This window comes from Pelophylax lessonae (assembly GCF_965119305.1).
Source record: "Pelophylax lessonae genome assembly, chromosome: 9".
Lineage (NCBI taxonomy): Eukaryota > Metazoa > Chordata > Amphibia > Anura > Ranidae > Pelophylax > Pelophylax lessonae.
The window spans coordinates 259,850,625-259,870,274 of record NC_138776.1 but is presented as its reverse complement, the minus strand read 5'-3'; the positions used below and the strand labels follow the sequence as shown (position 1 = coordinate 259,870,274).

Below are 19,650 nucleotides of genomic sequence, written 5' to 3'. Positions count from 1 at the left end.
CATCACAGTCACATTCCCAATCTCTTTCCTTCCATCTCTCTCAACCTCACTCCCATCCTCCGTCCATGTCTCTCAGTCATCCCCCTATCCTCCATGTCTCTCAGTGAAACTCTCGTTGTCCTTCCTATCACGTCTCACAGTCTACCTCCTGTTCTTCTTCCTTCCATGTCTCTCTGCCACATTCCCATCCTCTTTCCCTCCATGTCTCTCAGTTCCCTGCCCGCCCTCTTTTTTTTCCATGTCTCACAGTCACGCTTCCATCATCCTTCCTTCTATATCTCTCAGACTCATTCCCATCCTCCTTCCCCTCCATGTCTCTAAGTCACATTCCCACCCTCCTTCCATCCATGTCTCTTAACCTAACTGCCATCCTCCTATGCTCCATGTCACTCAGTCATCCTCCTATGCTCCATGTTTCTCAGTCATATTCTTGTCTTCCTTCCTTCCATGTCTCTCAGTCATCCTCCTATCCTCCATGTCTCTCAGTGAAACTCTTGTCGTCCTTCCTATCTGTAACGCTCCTGCGTTTTATGTATAATGTGGATTTACAGCTGCAGAAATATTCCACTTCAGTAGTCATGTAGAGAAACGCTGAGACACCAATCCCAACTCCCAAGACTCATCATGTGTGGATAGTCTCAATTCACCAAGTAAATACACACACTCAATAAGATGTTCCTAGAGTGACTTATATGTATAGTAAAATAGTGATGATAGGCTGAAGAGACAGGTTGGGTAGAGATGGTAGATGACAGACACTTGAAAGGAATGTTCTTGAAAGTAAGATAGTAGCAGATGGGATGCAGATAGGTTTAGCAATCATGTATGGTAGCAGATGATAGAGTAGCAGGTGAACATACAGGATAGACCAACCCAGTGCAAGAGCAGATGGTATTAGGCTCAAGAGCTAGCAATCTTAGTTAATGCAGATGTAGTAATAGTCCTTAGTATGCAGAGCTAGATAGTGTAAGCTTTAGTATGAAGGTTATAGAGGTTTCCCCTGTGGGGTACTTATCACTAGTAGCAATGTAGTAGAGGAGAGGTTCGGCAAGAGCGGATGATCCGGTAACGGGATACAGGGATCAGCAGCGTGGTTCCGATAGCGAGGTATGCTTGCAAGCATGAGAGCTTCAAGACAGATTATGCGGCGTTGAACGAACATGTGAGTGAGACCGCCGGAGGTTGAAATAGCCGCTCCAGCGGCGCTCAGTGATGACAGCATCGGTCTTAAAGGTGTATGCGCACCTTACCAAAAGAGAATGGTGGGGCGCATACACTTTAGGAAAAGTGGAATTAGGGTACCAAAGGTACCAGAACATTACACTATCATGTCTCACAGTCTACCTCCTGTTTTTCTTCCCTCCATTTCTCTCTGCCATATTCCCATCCTCTTTCCCTCCATGTCTCTCAGTTCCCTGCCCGCCCTCTTTTTTTCCATGTCTCACAGTCACACTTCCATCATCCTTCCTTCCATATCTCTCAGACTCACTCCCATCCTCCTTCAAGTTATTATAAAACAGACACGCCATATTAAAAACTTCTAGGTTGGAAATAAATTAATTTTATGTCATACAGTAAGTGAACACAGTGTAAGCAAAATTCAGACATATTGAACTCTTGGGCACACCGAAGACAGAAAAACTCTACCGCATTGGATGATACGTGTGGTCACAAGGTAAGTGTGACCGCTTTCAACACAAATGAGTACAAATGACACAGATAAACAGGGTCTCAGACACAGATAAACTTCAGGACAAAGGATCATTTGTAAAAGATACAAACTCTTCCATTATTACATATGTTTTTCTTCACTAGGGATAAGCTCCCAGTTGGATCTGAACACTTGGTTTCTCTCCCACTACTGTCTATAACAGCTTTTCCCTTCTGCTGTCAATAGTTGTTAGGGAAACAGTGGGTGCCGGCACCCGCCGTGTTGTTAGCAACCTGTGAGATCACCGGCCTCCTTCATTTACTGGCCAGAAATCACCAGCCATGCGAAAAAGGCCAATGGGATAGCTTTAAATAAGGACACGCAGGGTTCCCCTCATTTATTACACCAGGCCCTTCAGGTGTGGTATGAATTTTAAACACTTCCAGTCCAGGGAAATTCTGGCATTTCTCTAATACATGTAAAAATCTGCATTTTCTTTTGCTAGAAAACAACTTAGAACCCCCAAACATTTTATATATATATATATATATATATATATATATATATATATATATTATTTTTTTTTGGAGAGGCCCTAGAGAATAAAATGGTGGGCACTGCCAATGTCACACAATATTTGCACATCGGTTTTTCAAACGCAGATTTAAAAAAAAAAAAAAACTTTAATGGATTTTAATGCAAAAAAAACACAATATAACGCCCAATTGTTTGGTAGAATATAAAAGATGACGTTACGTCAAGTAAATAGATGCCAAATATGTCATGCTTTAACCACTTCAGCTCCGGAAGGTTTAACCCCCTTCATGACCAGGCCATTTTTTTGCTATTCGGCACTGCGCTTCTTTACCTGGTAATTTGCAGGGATGGGAAACAGAGAGATCGCTCCATCTGTACAGAGCTCTGTATTGTTTACCAACACAACACAGTGGGCCACCACCAGAAGATGACATGACTGCCCAAATCATTAAAGGACTGTGGAAAATTTTGCATTTCATTTGGAAATCAAGGTCCCAGAAGGGTAAAACCTTTCCGGAGCTGAAGTGGTCTTTGATCATACAATTGTCCTACAGATGGAAATGTTTGAGAAACGCAACCACCCTTTTCTGACCAACATCGGCAGGTATGAGTTCTCTGTTCTCTACTTCTAGTTGGTCTCACTTTTAATGCCTTCCTGTACTGCGAACATTTAAAAGGACGCCCAACCCATGTGACTTCTCTGGAGTGGAACCCCACTCTGAATACGAAAAAGGACACTCACCTATGTGAATTCTCTGGAGTGGAAGGTCTACTTTCCAAGTGAAACCTTTCCCATACTCTGAACACGAAAAAGGACACTCACCCACGTGAATTCTCTGGAGTGGAAGAAGGTCTACTTTCCAAGTGAAACCTTTTTCCCACTCTGAAAACAAAAAAAAACACTCACTCACGTGAATTCTCTGGAGTGGAAGAAGGTCTACTTTCCAAGTGAAACCTTTCCCGTACTCTGAAAACAAAAAAAAACACTCACGTGAATTCTCTGAAATGGAAGGTCTACTTTCCAAGTGAAACCTTTCCCGTACTCTAAACACAAAAAAGGACGCTCACTCACTTGAATTCTCTGGAGTTTAGGAGAGGTCCTGAGCGACCTATAGTCTTTTTGGGGGAAAGTCTACTTTCCAAGTGAAACCTTTCCCGTACTCTGAACACAAAAAAAAACACTCACGCAAATTCTCTGGAGTGGAAGAAGGTCTACTTTCCAAGTGAAACCTTTCCCGCGCTCTGAACATGAAAAACGACGCTCACCTATGTGACTTCTCGGTGTATAAGAAGCCTTTTCTTTCTAAGTGAAACATTTACCGCACTCTGCACATGAAAATGGTTATTCACCAGTGTGGCTTCTCTGGTGTGTAAGAAGCCTTTCTGATTGAAACCTTTCCCGCACTCTAAACATAAAAATGGAAGTTCAACCATAAAGCGTTTTTGGCATTCAAAAACGGCTGCTTTCCGAGTGAATGTTTTTCTGCACTCTTTCTTGGCATAAAAAAAGACGCTCACCCATGTGACTTCTCTAGAATATAAAAAATGTAATTTATTATTTTAAGAAAAAAACCTCTCATATTCTGAGAAAGGAAAAGGACGCTTCCCCTTCTTTCAGGGGGAAAACATTTTCCTCACACTGAACTTTAAAAAGGACGCTCTCCTGTGTGTTTTTTCTGGTGTACAAGAAGGGTTTCTTTCCGAGAAAAAGATTTCCCGCACTCTGAACATGAAAAAGGACTCTTGCTCATGTGTTTTTTCAGATGTGTTATGAGGATTCCTTTCTGAGTGAAACGTTTTCCACACTCTGAACAGGAAAACGGTCGCTCACCACTGTGGCTTCTCTGGTGTATGAGAAGTCTGTCTTTCCGAATGAAACATTTCCCGCACTCTGCACATGAAAAAGGACGCTCTCCTGTGTGGCTTCTCTGGTGTAAAAGAAGGTGTCCTTTCTGCGTGAAACATTTTCCGCACTCTGCACATGAAAAAGGACGCTCTCCTGTGTGGCTTCTTTGGTGTTTAAGAAGCGTTCCTTTCTCTGTGAAACATTTACCGCACTCTGCACATGAAAAAGGACGCTCTCCTGTGTGGCTTCTCTGGTGTAGAAGAAGGTATTCTTTCTGAGTAAAAGATTTCCCGCACTCTGAACATGAAAAAGGACGCTCACCCGTGTGCGTTCTCTGATGTGTGAGAAGCCTTGATTTCCAAATGAAACTTTTCCCGCACTCTGAACATGAAAAAGGACGCTCTCCTGTGTGGATTCTATGGTGTCTAAGAAGGTCTCCTTTCTGCGTGAAACATTTCCTGCACTCTGCACATGAAAAAGGACGCTCTCCTGTGTGGCTTCTCTGATGTATTAGAAGGTTGCCTTTCGCAGTGAAACCTTTTCCACACTCTGAGCATGAAAAAGGACGCTCACCCGTGTGACTTCTCTGGTGCATAATAAAGTTTCCTTTCACACTGAAACATTTCCCGCACTCTAAACATGAAAGAGGGAGCTCGCCCAAGTGAATTCTCTGGTGTTTGGCAAGAACACTTTTTTGAGTGAAACATTTTCCGCAATCTGCACATGAAAAAGGACGCTCACCCGCGTGAATTCTCTGGTGAACAATAAAGTTTCCTTTCACACTGAAACATTTCCCGCACTCCAAACATGAAAAAGGACGCTCGCCTGTGTGTTTTTTCTGATGTGTTAGGAGGTTTCCTTTCTGAGTGAAATGCTTTCCGCACTCTGAACATGAAAAAGGACGCTCCCCAGTGTGACTTCTCTGGTGTTTGGTAACAACACTTTTTCGAGTGAAACACTTCCCGCACTCTGGACATTGAAATGGACGCTCACGCGTTGGGGTCTCTTGTTCTACAGCTTCAGAATGCAGGAATACGTTATCCTCCATGTGCAGATCTAAATCACTAGAAGTTCTTTGAGGATCGGATTTATCAGAAGATCTCTCCGCACTGCCAAGTGCGGGACATGCTTTGCTGGTAACATTATGTGATTCATCAAAGGAGTCTTCAGGATTAGAGGAAGCCAACGGTCTATTCACACAGTAAGGTCTGTGATGTGTATCTGGAGGAATATGGATTGCTCCTAGGGAAGATTTTACAATGCCATTTTCTGTTTTACAATCCAAAGACTGAATAGGATTTTCTTCTGAGGAATTCCAGACATGGCGTCCATCTGTGTGAAAGAAGAATATTATTCATTATAAAACCACATTCATTCTTCATGTTTTATGTCTCATCTGTTGGTCAAGTGGTCAGCAGCTTCACAGAAACATCTTTACGGCAATATCAATTAGAGACCAAAACAACCACAACACACTGGTGATGTTATACTATGAAAAAGACACTGAAGACCTCAACCTCATTTATTGGGGACATTGAGGAATGGAGATGGACCTTTCATATGGTGTACAGTATCTCCTCCTCATTTGTTGGGAACATGACGTTATATTGAGGAATGGAGATGGACCTTTCGTATGGTGTACAGTATCTCCTCCTCATTTGTTGGGAACATGACGTTATATAGAGGAATGGAGATGGACCTTTCATATGGTGTACAGTATCTCCTCCTCATTTGTTGGGAACATTGAGTGAAGGGATAAATAGGATTACTTTCTTCTGATGAGGACTAGAGATGATTCTGTCATATGGTATACAAAATATAAAAAATACATTGGGCAGTTGGGTAGATACAAAAATAAAATAAGTGATTGGCGCTGCCAAACGTAAGGCCTTTAATAACCAAAGTAAATGTACTGGTGGTGGTGGATTCCACCACCACCAGTACATTTACTTTGGTTATTAAAGGCCTTACGTTTGGCAGCGCCAATCACTTATTTTATTTTTGTACATACATTCGATACATCCCTCATTAGGTTGTATCTTTTAAGTGGGCTGCAGCCAGCGTTTGGTTTTAGAGTTTTCTATCCTAAGCGCGGATTTGCTGGTTTTTATTTAGTTGGGTATATACGTTGATGATGGGGAATACTCTGGTTCTCGATGACTCAGTATATTACTGAGAAAATGACAAAAAAGTAAGATAGTAATTCTTGTATGAAGTTTTCTGATTGACTTTTGGGATCAGGAAGAACTCTGTTTAACCTGAAAGAAAACTGGGTCGAGATTTATATGGGTATTCTACTTTCCTCTGGATCAACTTTCACTGAATTTTTTTTACTTATTTTCCTCTTTGGGAGAATTTGATGGACACATACCTTTTCTGAAGGGACAATGTATATACATACTGTAATAATCAATAAATTATCAGCGCAACCAACTAGTGAAAAAACCAAAGATGATATAAACAATTGAAACAGCAAATTAATACTGGTGCAAATAAGTATACAAATATCAGTGCAATAGTCCGGCTGCAAACACAAATTGTGTAACACCTCACAAATAATATGCAAATACCTATAAAAGTGCTGCGCCAGAAATACTTCAATATATAAACAGGTGATATTGATGGTGTAATAAATATCAAAAGAGTCTAAAATAAAGTCCATAAGTGTCCAAGTAAAGGTGAAAAGAAAAGACTACCAACAAGGTAGTAAAAAAACAAAAAGGTGGTAAGAAAATCATAAAAATGTCTTCAAAAACACCGCTGTGCATATATCCCACCACCGGCTAGATTGGTCTCTCACCTCAGCCACAGACCCATAAAGGGTCAAAGATCGCATATATCAGCTGTAGCAGCCTGTGGATTATCCTCTCCTAGCTCTCTCGGACAACCCAACATAGATCACTCAGGTGGGGATGGATGAACTCCAATCAAACTCAGAAATCGGTGTATATATAAAACAAAAGGGACATATATAGTGCTCTCCGTCTGAATACCAATGTCTTTATTAGATATAGTAAAAGGTACTCACATTTGGCGGCACTCAGCGGTGCACGCAATGCAGACAGATACACATGCAGCTGGGACAAAGGGAAGGTACAACGTCAGGTACGCAGGCTCCACCCCCTATATGCGTTACGTCAGAGCTAACCAATAGCCTTCGACTTCTACTGAAGTATTTCTGGCGCAGCACTTTTATAGGTATTTGCCTATACATGCTGTAGTTTATAGGATGGATGAGGTTAGCATTTACAGCAATAAAGGATTTGCTTCAAACTCTTGGCCGTTCATGTTAGCTGTGCGGGTGAACTGATTATCTCATTTGCCTGTCTGCCGAAATAAATCCCCGGCCACTATGACATCTTTAATTTTTGTTTTGGGTGACTTTGATAGACCTACTGTATATGTGTCCTCAACTAAGTTGCAATGTAAATAAATACTTTATTCTCACAAATGCATTACTTACCTGTTTCTATATGTAGAGAAGATTCCTCCAGTTTAATTTTCACAATCGGCTTCTCCTCCTCCATAGACTGCTGATCTCCACTCACCAACGTCTCTTCTTCTTCCTCTTTAACCTCAACTTTGATGTACTTTGGTTCTTCACCCTAAACCCCAAAGATGACAGAATACAATAGTAAAAAAGGGATAAGAGATTATATATTGTTAAACATTCTCAAAGTTTAGAATTATTTTGGAGTTCTATGTCTCAGTCCCATCTACCTGATCATGGTGTGAATAGTCGTGATCTTCCTTTATGGAATCCCAGGAGTACAGAGGACCTCCATCCTCCATAGACTGCCCATCTCCCCTCACCGACGTCACTTCTAATTCCTCTTTATTTTCAACTTTGATGTCTTTCTGTTCTTCACGCTAAACCCCAAAGATGACAGAACACATTTATAAAAAGGAACAAGTAATTACATAGAAGAATGTCATTTCATAGCTTAAAATTATTTTGGCGTTCCAATTGCTCAGTTCCATAAACCTGATGATGGGGAGGGATGGTGTGATCTTCCGATGTGGAATCCCGGGAATACAGAGGACGGGGACATCTCTCTGGTGGGTTCCCATTACTGGATCCATCTGTAGGAAACACACACACTGACTGAATACATTGTTTCTATGTGTTTATCAGATGATGGGGGATCTAGGTGGACCCTCCGTACTGCTCCCTCCTTTACAATAAAGTCTCCTCTTACCCGGTGATGTGAGGGGCGGCTGATTCTCCATCATGATGTCCTTGTAGAGATCCTTGTGTCCTTCTAGATACTCCCACTCCTCCATGGAGAAATAGAACCTGACACACACAATGATACAGTCACCATCCAGACACATCCCTTGTCTGTTACTGGATAATGTCCCAGTAAGTGGTAATATCCCCCTCAATGAGACACACAGAAACACTGTTAATGATTTCATATTCCTATGAGGAAAATATCTTATGTTGGATGGTTCACTGAATGTTATTTCTTCCATACATGGACATTTAAACACCATGCTGTGTGGATTACGGTCTATATGGATGATAGATTTCTCAATTGGGATTTCACTTGCTAATCACAAGCCCTGATTGAGTGGAGGCACTGGCGCTTGTTGCAAATGCTGCCCTGATCACACAGATTATATAGACTCTGCTCCTAAATACTACACAGGTGGCGTCGTCATACCCCAGTAGCCGCAGAGAGTGAATAAAATAGCGCCACACTTTTATATATTTGTAGGACGTCGCAGTGACTATGGAGGAAGAGGACAGACATGACGGGGGGTTTTGCTGGGTGTATATAGAAAATAATATCTTATTACCTCCTCTACTGCCAGTTCCAGCAATGTCTCCTCTTCTTCCTCCCAACTCACCTGTGACCCAGAACTTCCTGTTTATCTGTGCAATCACTTCCTGTCTGCTTCTAAAATCACTTCCTGTCTGTGCGGCCATTCCGTGAACATAAGAGTGCAACCTTGTGTGGAACAAGGGAATTGCAGCTTTACCTCTAAAGTATGTGGGGGACATTATGCATTGTTCCAGTGATTGCAATGATATAATTAGTCCACCCCAAAAAAACATTTCAGTGTTTGGTATATTCTGGAGAGTTAAATCCCTTCACAGCTTCTTATATATCTCAGACACTCTGTTGGCGAGGTTTTGGCACCGAGTTCCTGAGTCTACTCCGCCAGTGAGCCCATTATGATGGGTTCCCTCCATTCCATTCATCTTCATTCCATGTCTCACAGCCCCCTTCCCATCCTCCTTCCTTTCATGTTTCTTGGTCATCCAGATATTCTCCTCCTTGTTTCCATGTCTCTCAGTGATCCAGCTATCCTCCTTCCTTTCATATCCATCAGTCACATTCCCATCCTCCCTCCTTCCATGTTTCTTGGTTATCCTCCTATCCTCCTTCATTCCATGTCTCTCAGTCTCTTTCCCATCCTCCTTCCTTTCATGTTTCTTGGTCATCCAGCTATCCTCCTCCTTTCCATGTCTCCCAGTGATCCACCTATCCTCCTTCCTTCCATATCCGTCAGTCACATTCCCATCTTCCTTCCTTCCATGTTTCTTAGTCACATTCCCATCCTCCTTCCTTCCATATATCGAAGTCCCATTCCCTTCCTCCTTCTGTCCATGTCTTCCAATCACATTCCCATCCTTCCTTCTATGTCTTTTAGCCATGCTTCCATCCTCCTTCCCTCCATGTCTCTCAGTCATTCTCCTTCCTTTCATATATGTTCAATACATTCCCATCCTCCTTCCTTCTATGTCTCTCAGTCATCCTCTGTCATTCCATGTAACTCAATTATATTCCTATCCTCCTTCCTTCCATGTCCCTAAGTCACATTCATGTCCTCCCTCCTTCCATGTTTCTTGGTTATTCTCCTGTTCTCCTTGATTCCATGTATTTCAGTCATATTCCTATTCGCCCTCCTTCCATGCCCCTTAGTGACATTCCCATCCTCCTTCCTTCCATATTCTTCCAGTCACATTCCCATCATTCTTCCTTCCATTTCTCTCAGCCTCACTTCCATCATCCTTCCTTCTATTTCTCTCAGGCATCTTTCTTCCATCCATGTATCTTCAAAACATTTCTGCCCTTAGTCCTTCTATGTCTCTCTGTCATCCCCCTATCCTATTCCATGTCTTTCAGTTATATCCCCATCCTCCTTCAGTTCATGTCCCTCGGTCACATTCATGTCTTCTTTCCTTTCATGTCTCTTGGTTATCCTCTACCCTTCTTCACTCCATGTCTTTCAGTCACATTCCCATCCTTCTTCCTTCCTTCCACATCCCTCAGTCACGTTCCCTTTCTCTTTCCTTCCATGTTTTACAAGCACATTCCTGTCCTCCTTCCTTCTATGTCTCTTGGTCATCCTCGTTCCTTCCAAATCTCAGTCACATACCTGTCCTCCTTCCTTTCATTTCTCTTGGTTATCCTCCTAACCTTGTTCATTCCATGTCAGTGGCATCCCTATCTTTCTTCCTTCCACATCCCTGAGTCACATTCCCAATCTCTTTCCATAAATGTCAGATATAGGGTAGCTTTGCATTAACGAAATATGAAGTGATCTGTAGAAATAGCGAATTGTAGATGTAGTGTCATTTTGGGCTATTAAGAAATAGTATTTATTATCAGTCATACACATATGTCCTTTTATTAGCATTTGAAAGGACAGAGCTGCTCTCTGGGATAGAGTTGACACCTGGGTGCCAATTGAGGTCTCCCATACCAGTAAACAAGAGAATTGTCACTTCCGGGAGCATCAAAGAGAACTGCCAGTCATCTTGGCTGTGGAAATCTGCAGGGAGGTGACAATAGGCTCCCAACAGTCTGCAAGCTGTTATTGCTATCATAAGATCAAAGTAATGTATTTTATCTCTCATAAAAGTTAAAATATTAGTGGCAGAGAGATGAAAATAATCCCTTCTTGTGGCTCACGTGTGGGGCTACAAGTATATGTAAATTTGTAATAGTAGCGGGTGTGGAATCCGAGAGAATTGCACAAAACCGTTATATGGCGCTTGATTGCGGCAGGCAAGCGGTGTTTGGTACTGTCGCAATCAGACCGATGCGCTGGTGTCAGAATTCCTATCCCTGATTCAGTGGTCAGCGCCGTTCTGGGCCAATTCGACTCTGGTCAGTTCAGAACACATAACATCGTGTGGGCTGAGGTGGGGACACCCCCTGAAGTTGATTGGTCAAGGGCTAAAGTCCAGCCCACATCAATATTCCAATAAATTGGGAAACCTGAGATTTGCACATTGTTCTTCCTTGAAGCCAGTTCTGAACTGGGGAGTTCCCACACGGTTTCCGGTATGCTTCTGCCAAAGGGATAAGCTTCGGTAAAGTTTATTTCTGTTTTATTCCTTTTTATTTTCATAGCAAATTGCCAATTGTGTGTCTTTATCTTTTTGTGTATTTTTTGTAACTCCTTTTGCTTTGAATATATTTCTTATGCACTGCCCACTTTTGGGATATTACATTATAAAATTAGTAAGTGACTTCTGTGTACTAAGCTAGGACGCATATCTCTAGAGAGATTGTTGCATTATAGTGCCTAATTGCTTGGTCTACGCTACATGCCAATCTGTATGCAATTGCACTGTGTGTCGGCAGGTTGCATGCGGATTGTAAACCAGACGGAGATCTGCGTGTGTGTGTGGTGTCCCAGCAGATCAGTCTGCGGACAAACTGTTGGGTGGTGGCAGGCTATCGTTTGTGGTGTGTGGGTGTGGGGACAGTGGGAAGAGTGATTAACACAGGGGTTCTAGCTTATAGGATAGCTGGAGGAATCCTAGTAGTGTGTGCTAATTACTAGACGTCTCCCCAACCCTAATGCCTCGTACACACGTACCGATCGTCGGCCGAATGATCGGCCGTCTTTTGTCCGAGGGCTGTCGTGTCTGTTGAAAAGTGCAAAAGACTGCACACGAATTTTGTCGGCCAACAACAGCCGACTGCAGAAGTGATGTCATGTGATGGTTAACTTTCCTTGTGTTTTTTCTTTTCTGAGCATGCCCAGTCTTGCAAATCTGCTGTCTGTCGGCCGAAATCTGTACTGACTGGCGAACAATCGGTCGTTCTGGTGTCGGCATACAAAAATTTTAATGCTTGCACGACAGATTCTGTTCGGCCGAAAGTGCGCTGTCGGAAGCATCATACTAACAAGCCTACAATCGGCCGATCGGTCATCGGGCGAATCTTTTCGGCCGACAATCTGCACGTGTGTACGGGGCATTAGAGTGCACCAGATTGTATGAAAGATTTGTATCTGCCTGTGTGTGGTCAGCCAGCTGGATTGGAGTGGAGTCTCCCTCTAGTGGTGACCAAAGGCAGTGCGGGCTGTGAAAGCATCACAGCCAATCATATTACTTAGTAGGAATTTTCCTTATTCCCTTATAAATCCCAGTCACTAAACCACGTCTCGGTTAGCTAGTCGCCGTGGGCGTGGCGAATCGTGACACCCATCCTCCTTCCTTCCATATTCTTCCAGTCACATTCCCATCCTTCTTCCTTCCATGTCTCTAAGCCTCACTTCCATCATCCTTCCTTCTATTTTTCTCAGGCATCCTTCTTCCATCCATGTATCTTCAAAATATTTCTGCCCTTAAGCCCCGTACACACACGCAGATCGTCTTCATACAAACGTCGGCGGACGAAAGATCTGCCGATTGTATGCGTGTTAGTATGGTGCCTCCGACAGATGTCTGCACACAATCTGCGGACAAGAGTCTTTCTTGCAAACATGAAAATTTTTGTCTGCAGACACCAGAACGGACAATTGTTTGCCTGTCAGTACAGAAATCAGCCGACAGACCGCAGATTTGCAAGACTGGGCATGCTCAGAAAATAAAAAACACAGGGAAAGTTAACCATTACATGACATCACTTCTGCAGTCAGCTGAAGTCTGCAGACAAAATTCTTGTGCTGTCCTTGTGCTGTCTTTGCACTTTTCAACAGACACCGACATCCCGGGGAGAAAAGATGAACATTTGTATGACGACGATCTGCGTGTGTGTATGGGGCTTTAGTCCTTCTTTGTCTCTCTCTCATCCTCTTATCCTATTCCATGTCTTTCAGTTATATTCCCATCCTCCTTCAGTCAATGTCCCTCGGTCACATTCATGTCTTCTTTCCTTTCATGTCTCTTGGTTATCCTCTACCCTTCTTCATTCCATGTCTTTCAGTCACATTCCCATCCTTCTTCCTACCACATCCCTCAGTCACGTTCCCGTTCTCTTTCCTTCCATGTCTCACAAGCACATTCACGTCCTCCTTTCTTTCATGTCTCCCAGTCACATTCCTGTCCTCCTTCCTTCTATGTCTCTTGGTCATCCTCCTTCCTTCCAAATCTCAGTCACATACCTGTCCTTCCTTTCATTTCTCTTGGTTATCCTCCTATCCTTGTTGATTCTATGTCTTTCAGTGACATCCCTATCTTTCCTCCTTCCATGTCCCTAAGTCACATTCCCAATCTCTTTCCTTCCATGTCTGTCAGTCATCCTTCCACTCCTCCTTTCTTCCATGTCTCTCAGTCACATTCTCATCCTCCTTCCTTCCATGTCTTACAGTCCACCTCCTGTTATTCTTCCTTCAACGTCTCTTTGCCATATTCCCATCTTCTTATCCTCCATGTCTCTCAGCCCCTGCCCACCCTCTTTCTTTCCATGTCTCACTGTCATGTTTCTGTCATCCTTCCTTCCATATCTCTCAGACTTACTCCCATCCTCCACCTCCATGTCTCTAAGCCACATTGCCACCCTCATTCCTCCCATGTCTTTTAGTTCCCTGCACACCCTCTTTCTTTCCATGGCTCACAGTCATGCTTCCGACATCCTTCCTTCCATATCTCTCAGACTCATTCCCATCCTCCTTCCCCTCCATAATTTCCAGTCACACCCCCATCCCCCTTCCTTCCATGTCTCTCGGTCACATCCTATCCTCCTTCCTTCCATGTCTCTCGATCACATCTTATCCTACTTCATTCCATGTCTTTCAGTCACTTTCCCATCAATCTTTCTTCCATCTCTGTCACATTCCTATCCTCCTTCCTTCCACATGCCATAGTCATATTCCCAATCTCTTTCCTTCCATCTCTCTCAACCTCACTTCTATCCTCCGTCCTGGTCTCTCAGTCATCCTCCTATCCTCCATGTCTCTCAGTGAAACTCTCGTCGTCCTTCCTATCACGTCTCACAGTCTACCTCCTGTTCTTCTTCCTTCCATGTCTCTCTGCCATATTCCCATCCTCTTTCTCTCCATGTCTCTCAGTTCCCTGCCCGCCCTCTTATTTTCCATGTCTCACAGTCACGCTTCCATCATCCTTCCTTCCATATCTCTCAGACTAACTCCCATCCTCCTTCCCCTCCATATCTTCCAGTCACACCCCCATCCCCCTTCCTTCCATGTCTCTCGGTCACATCCTATCCTCCTTCCTTCCATGTCTCTCGATCACATCTTAGCCTACTTTATTCCATGTCTCTAAGTCACATTCCCACCCTCATTCCTTCCATGTCTCACAGGTACACTCCCATCCTCCATTCTTCCATGTCTCTCAGTCCTCCCTCCTTCCATGTCTCACAGGCCCTCTCTCATTTTCACATGCCCCAAATCCCTGTCCTTGAGTTATGAACCTTCTCTTTACACAGGCGGTGGAGCTCCATCCACCTTTGCTCTGTTGGTACTGTGCTGGTGCCGATAATATAAGTGGGGGAGATAAGCCTCAAGTCCAGAACCTCAAGTTATTATAAAACAGACATGCCATATTAAAAACTTCTAGGTTGGGAATAAATACATTTTATGTTATAAAGTAAGTGAACACAGTGTTAGCAAAATTCAGACATACTGAACCACTCTTGGAAACACCAAAGACAGAAAAACTCTACGGCATTGGATGATACGTGTGGTCACAAGGTAAATGTGGCCACTTTCAACAGAGTACAAATGACAGTCTCAGACACAGATAAACTTCAGGACAAAGGATCATTTTTAAAAGATACGAACTCTTCCATTATTACATATGCTTTTCTTCACTAGGGATGAGCTTCCAGTTGGATCTGAACACTTGGTTTCTCTCCCACTACTGTCTATAACAGCTTTTTCCTTCTGCTGTCAATAGTTGTTAGGGAAACAGTGGGTTCTGGCACCCGCAGTGTTGTTAGCAACCTGTGAGATCACAGGCCTCCTTCATTTACTGGCCAGAAATCACCAGCCATGCGAAAAAGGCCAATGGGATCATTTTAAATAAGGACACCAGGATTCCCCTCATTTGTTACACCAGGCCCTTCAGGTCTGGTACGAATTTTAACCACTTTCAGTCCGGGCCAATTCTGGCATTTCTCTACTACATGTAAAAATCTGCATTTTTTGCTAGAAAACGACTTCGAACCAACAAACATTTTATATATAAATATATTATTTTTTTTAGCAGAGGCCCTAGAGAATAGAATGGTGGGCACTGCCAATGTCACACAATATTTGCACAGCCGTTTTTCAAATGCAGATAAAAAAAAAAAAAAAACTTTAATGGATTTTAATGCACAAATATAACGCCCAATTGTTTGGTAGAATATAAAAGATGACGTTACGTCAAGTAAATGGATGCCAAATATGTCATGCTTTAACCACTTCAGCTCCGGAAGGTTTAACCCCCTTCATGACCAGGCCATTATTTTTGCTATTCGGCACTGCGCTGCTTTACCTGGTAATTTGCAAGGATGAGAAACAGAGAGATCGCTCCATCTGTACAGAGCTCTGCATTGTTTACCAACAAAACACAGTGGACCACCACCAGCAGATGACATGACTGCCCAAATCATTAAAGGACTGTGGAAAATTTTGCATTTCATTTGGTAATCAAGGTCCCAGAGTCTGGAATAGCAAAAAATGGCCTGGAAGGGTAAAACCTTCCAGAGCTGAAGTGGTCTTTGATCATACAATTGTCCTACAGATGGAAATGTTTGAGAAACGCAACCACCCTTTTCTGACCAACATCGGCAGGTACGGGTTCTCTGTTCTCTACTTCTAGTTGGTCTCACTTTTAATGCTTTCCTGTACTGCGAACATTGTGAATTCTCTGGAGTGGAAGAAGGTCTGCTTTCCAAGTGAAACCTTTCCTGTACTCTAAACACAAAAAAGGACGCTCACTCACGTGAATTCTCTGGAGTGGAAGAGGGTCTACTTTCCAAGTGAAACCTTTCAGGTTCTCTAAACACGAAAATAGACACTCACTTACGTGAATTCTCTGGAGTGGAAGAAGGTCTGCTTTCCAAGTGAAACCTTTCCTGTACTCTAAACACGAAAATAGACACTCACTCACGTGAATTCTCTGGAGTGGAAGAAGGTCTACTTTCCAAGTGAAACCTTTCCCGTACTCTAAACACAAAAAAGGACGCTCACTCACGTGAATTCTCTGGAGTTTAGGAGAGGTCCTGAGCGACCTATAGTCTTTTTGGGAGAAGGTCTACTTTCCAAGTGAAACCTTTCCCGGACCCTGAACACGGAAAAAAACACTCACCCATGTTAATTCTCTGGAGTGGAAGAAGGTCTTCTTTTCAAGTGAAACCTTTCCCGTACTCGGAACACGAAAAAAGGACGCTCACCAGTGTGGCTTCTCTGGTGCAGAGATGTATAATAACTAAGTAGAACTACTTCACTACTGTACTTAAGTACCGAAAGGCGGTATCTGTAGAGTAGAATTTTTTTCTCCTACTTCCACTTTTACTTCACTACATTTTTTCGATGATTTCAATACTTCTACTCCAATATTTTTTTTTTGTTCTGCATAGTTACTCGTTACTATTATAAAAATTACCACTGCCAGAACAGTAGATGGCAGGTTTCATGAAGCTCAAAACATGTGTATTATCAGCGCATACGAAAATACATGCTACCGTATGTATAAATAAAAGCTGCATTTGAAATGATAAAAAACAATATGATGTTCAAACTTTGGACTTCTTTCTTTAATAACTACATAACACAGTACTTGTACTTTTACTTTCAGTACTTTAGTAGCAATTTTTTTTTTCAAAACTACTGGTACTTTTACTTTCAGTACTTGAGTAGCAAAATTTAAAAAAAAAAACACTTGCAATACTTAAGTACAAAAAATGTTGAATACTTTAGTACTTCTACTCAAGTCACTTTTAGATCGAGCACTTGTACTTTTACTCAAGTATAGGTTTCGAGTACTTTATACAACTCTGCTCTGGTGTATAAGAAGCCTTTTCTTTCTAAGTGAAACATTTCCCGCACTCTGCACATGAAAATGGTTATTCACCAGTGTGGCTTCTCTGGTGTGTAAGAAGCCTTTCTGAGTGAAACCTTTCCCGCACTCTAAACATAAAAATGTAAGTTCAACCATAAGGCGTTTTTGGCATTCAAAAAGTGCTGCTTTCGGAGTATATGTTTTTACGCACTCTTTCTTGGCATAAAAAAAGACGCTCATCCATGTGACTTCTCCAGAATTTATATAATGAAGTAATTTATTATTTTAAGAGAAACCATCTCATATTTTGAGAAAGAAAAAGGACGCTTCCCCTTCTTTCAGGGGGAAAAACATTTTCCTCACACTTAACTGTAAAAAGGACGCTCTCCTGTGTGGTTTTTCTGGTGTACAAGAAGGGTTTGTTTCCGAGTAAAAGATTTCCCGCACTCTGAACATGAAAAAGGACTCTTGCTCATGTGTTTTCTCAGATGTGTTAGGAGGATTCCTTTCTGAGTGAAACGATTTCCACACTCTGAACATGAACATGGTTTCTCACCGTGTGGCTTCTCTGGTGTTTGAGAAGATTGTCTTTCCGAATGAAACATTTCCCACACTCTGAACATGAAAAAGGACGCTCTCCTGTGTGGCTTCTCTGGTGTAAAAGAAGGTGTCCTTTCTGCGTGAAACATTTCCCGCACTCTGCACATGAAAAAGGACGCTCTCCTGTGTGGCTTCTCTGGTGTTTAAGAAGGTGTCCTTTCTGCGTGAAACATTTCCCACACTCTGCACATGAAAAAGGACGCTCTCCTGTGTGGCTTCTCTGATGTATTAGAAGGTTGTGTTTCACAGTGAAACGTTTTCCACACTCTGAGCATGAAAAAGGGCGCTCACCAATGTGTCTTCTCTGGTGTAGAAGAAGGTGTCCTTTCTGCTTGAAACATTTCCCGCACTCTAAACATGAAAAAGGGAGCTCGTCCAAGTGAATTCTCTGGTGTTTGGTAAGAACACTTTTTTGAGTGAAACATTTTCCGCACTCTGAACATGAAAAAGGACGCTCACCCGTGTGAATTCTCTGGTGAACAATAAAGTTTCCTTTCACACTGAAACATTTCCCGCACTCTAAACATGAAAAAGGACGCACGCCTGTGTGTTTTCTCTGATGTGCTAGAAGGTTTTTTTTCGCAGTGAAACGTTTTCCACACTCTGAGCATGAAAAAGGGCGCTCACCAATGTGGCTTCTCTGGTGTGTAAGAAGGTCTCCTTTCTGAGTGAAACATTTCCCGCACATTACACATGAAAAATGTCGCTCACGCATGTGAATTCTTTGGTGTGTGGTAAGAGCAATTTTTTGAGTGAAACATTTTCCGCAGTCTGAACATAAAAAAGGACGCTCACCCGTGTGAATTCTCTGATGTGTACGAAGCCTTTCTTTCCGAGGGAAACTTTTCCCACACTCTGAACATGAAAAAGGACGCTCGCCTGTGTGTTGTCTCTGATGTGTTAGGAGGTTTCCTTTCTGAGTGAAACGTTTTCCACACTCTGCACATGAAAAAGGACGCTCAACAGTGTGGCGTTTCTGGTGTGTAAGAAGTTCTCCTTCTTGAGCGAAACATTTCCCGCACTCTGCACATGAAAAAGGGCGCTCACCCATGTGAATTCTCTGGTGATCAACAAGTACGTTTTTTCGAGTGAAGCGTTTCCCGCACTCTGGACATTGAAATGGACGCTCACGTGTTGGGGTCTCTTGTTCTACAGCTTCAGAACGCAGGGATCCGTTATCCTCCATGTGCAGATCTAAATCACTAGAAGTTCTTTGAGGATCGGATTTATCAGAAGATCTCTCCGCACTGCCAAGTGCGGGACATGCTTTGCTGGTAACATTATGTGATTTATCAAAGGAGTCTTCAGGATTAGAGGAAGCCAACGGTCTATTCACACAGTAAGGTCTGTGATGTGTATCTGGAGGAATATGGATTGCTCCTAGGGAAGATTTTACAATGCCATTTTCTGTCTTACAATCCAAAGACTGAATAGGATTTTCTTCTGAGGAATTCCAGACATGGCGTCCATCTGTGTGAAAGAAGAATATTATTCATTATAAAACCTCATTCATTCTTCATGTTTTATGTCTCATCTGTTGGTCAAGTGGTCAGCAGCTTCACAGAAACATCATTACAGCAATATCAATTAGAGACCAAAACAGCCACAACACACTGGTGATGTTATACTATGAAAAAGACACTGAAGACCTCAACCTCATTTATTGGGGACATTGAGGAATGGAGATGGACCTTTCATATGGTGTACAGTATCTCCTCCTCATTTGTTGGGAACATGACGTTATATTGAGGAATGGAGATGGACCTTTCATATGGTGTACAGTATCTCCTCCTCATTTGTTGGGAACATGACGTTATA

At 42.6% G+C, this 19,650-nt stretch overlaps 3 protein-coding genes across 3 annotated transcripts in view; all 3 read right to left on the bottom strand.

Moving 5' to 3' along the window:
- Positions 1-8,323, bottom strand: part of LOC309563458 (uncharacterized protein) — a 223,901-nt gene extending 215,578 nt beyond the window's left edge. The window contains exon 1 of the mRNA XM_082267849.1: positions 8,234-8,323. Coding sequence (XP_082123975.1) covers positions 8,234-8,318 — 85 coding nt within the window. The 5' untranslated portion in view covers positions 8,319-8,323. The remainder of the gene's footprint in view (positions 1-8,233) is intronic.
- The window catches only part of LOC309564412 (uncharacterized protein), a 1,531,146-nt gene that overhangs the window by 429,739 nt on the left and 1,081,757 nt on the right, over positions 1-19,650 (bottom strand). The window contains 1 exon segment of the mRNA XM_082269040.1: positions 17,801-18,748. Coding sequence (XP_082125166.1) covers positions 17,801-18,748 — 948 coding nt within the window.
- Positions 3,835-7,970, bottom strand: LOC309563461 (uncharacterized protein; the record flags this gene model as incomplete). The annotated part of the gene is made up of 4 exons (XM_082267852.1): positions 3,835-5,366; positions 7,498-7,639; positions 7,755-7,904; positions 7,956-7,970. 4 exons carry the CDS (start codon positions 7,968-7,970, stop codon positions 3,835-3,837), a joined length of 1,839 nt encoding a protein of 612 aa, XP_082123978.1.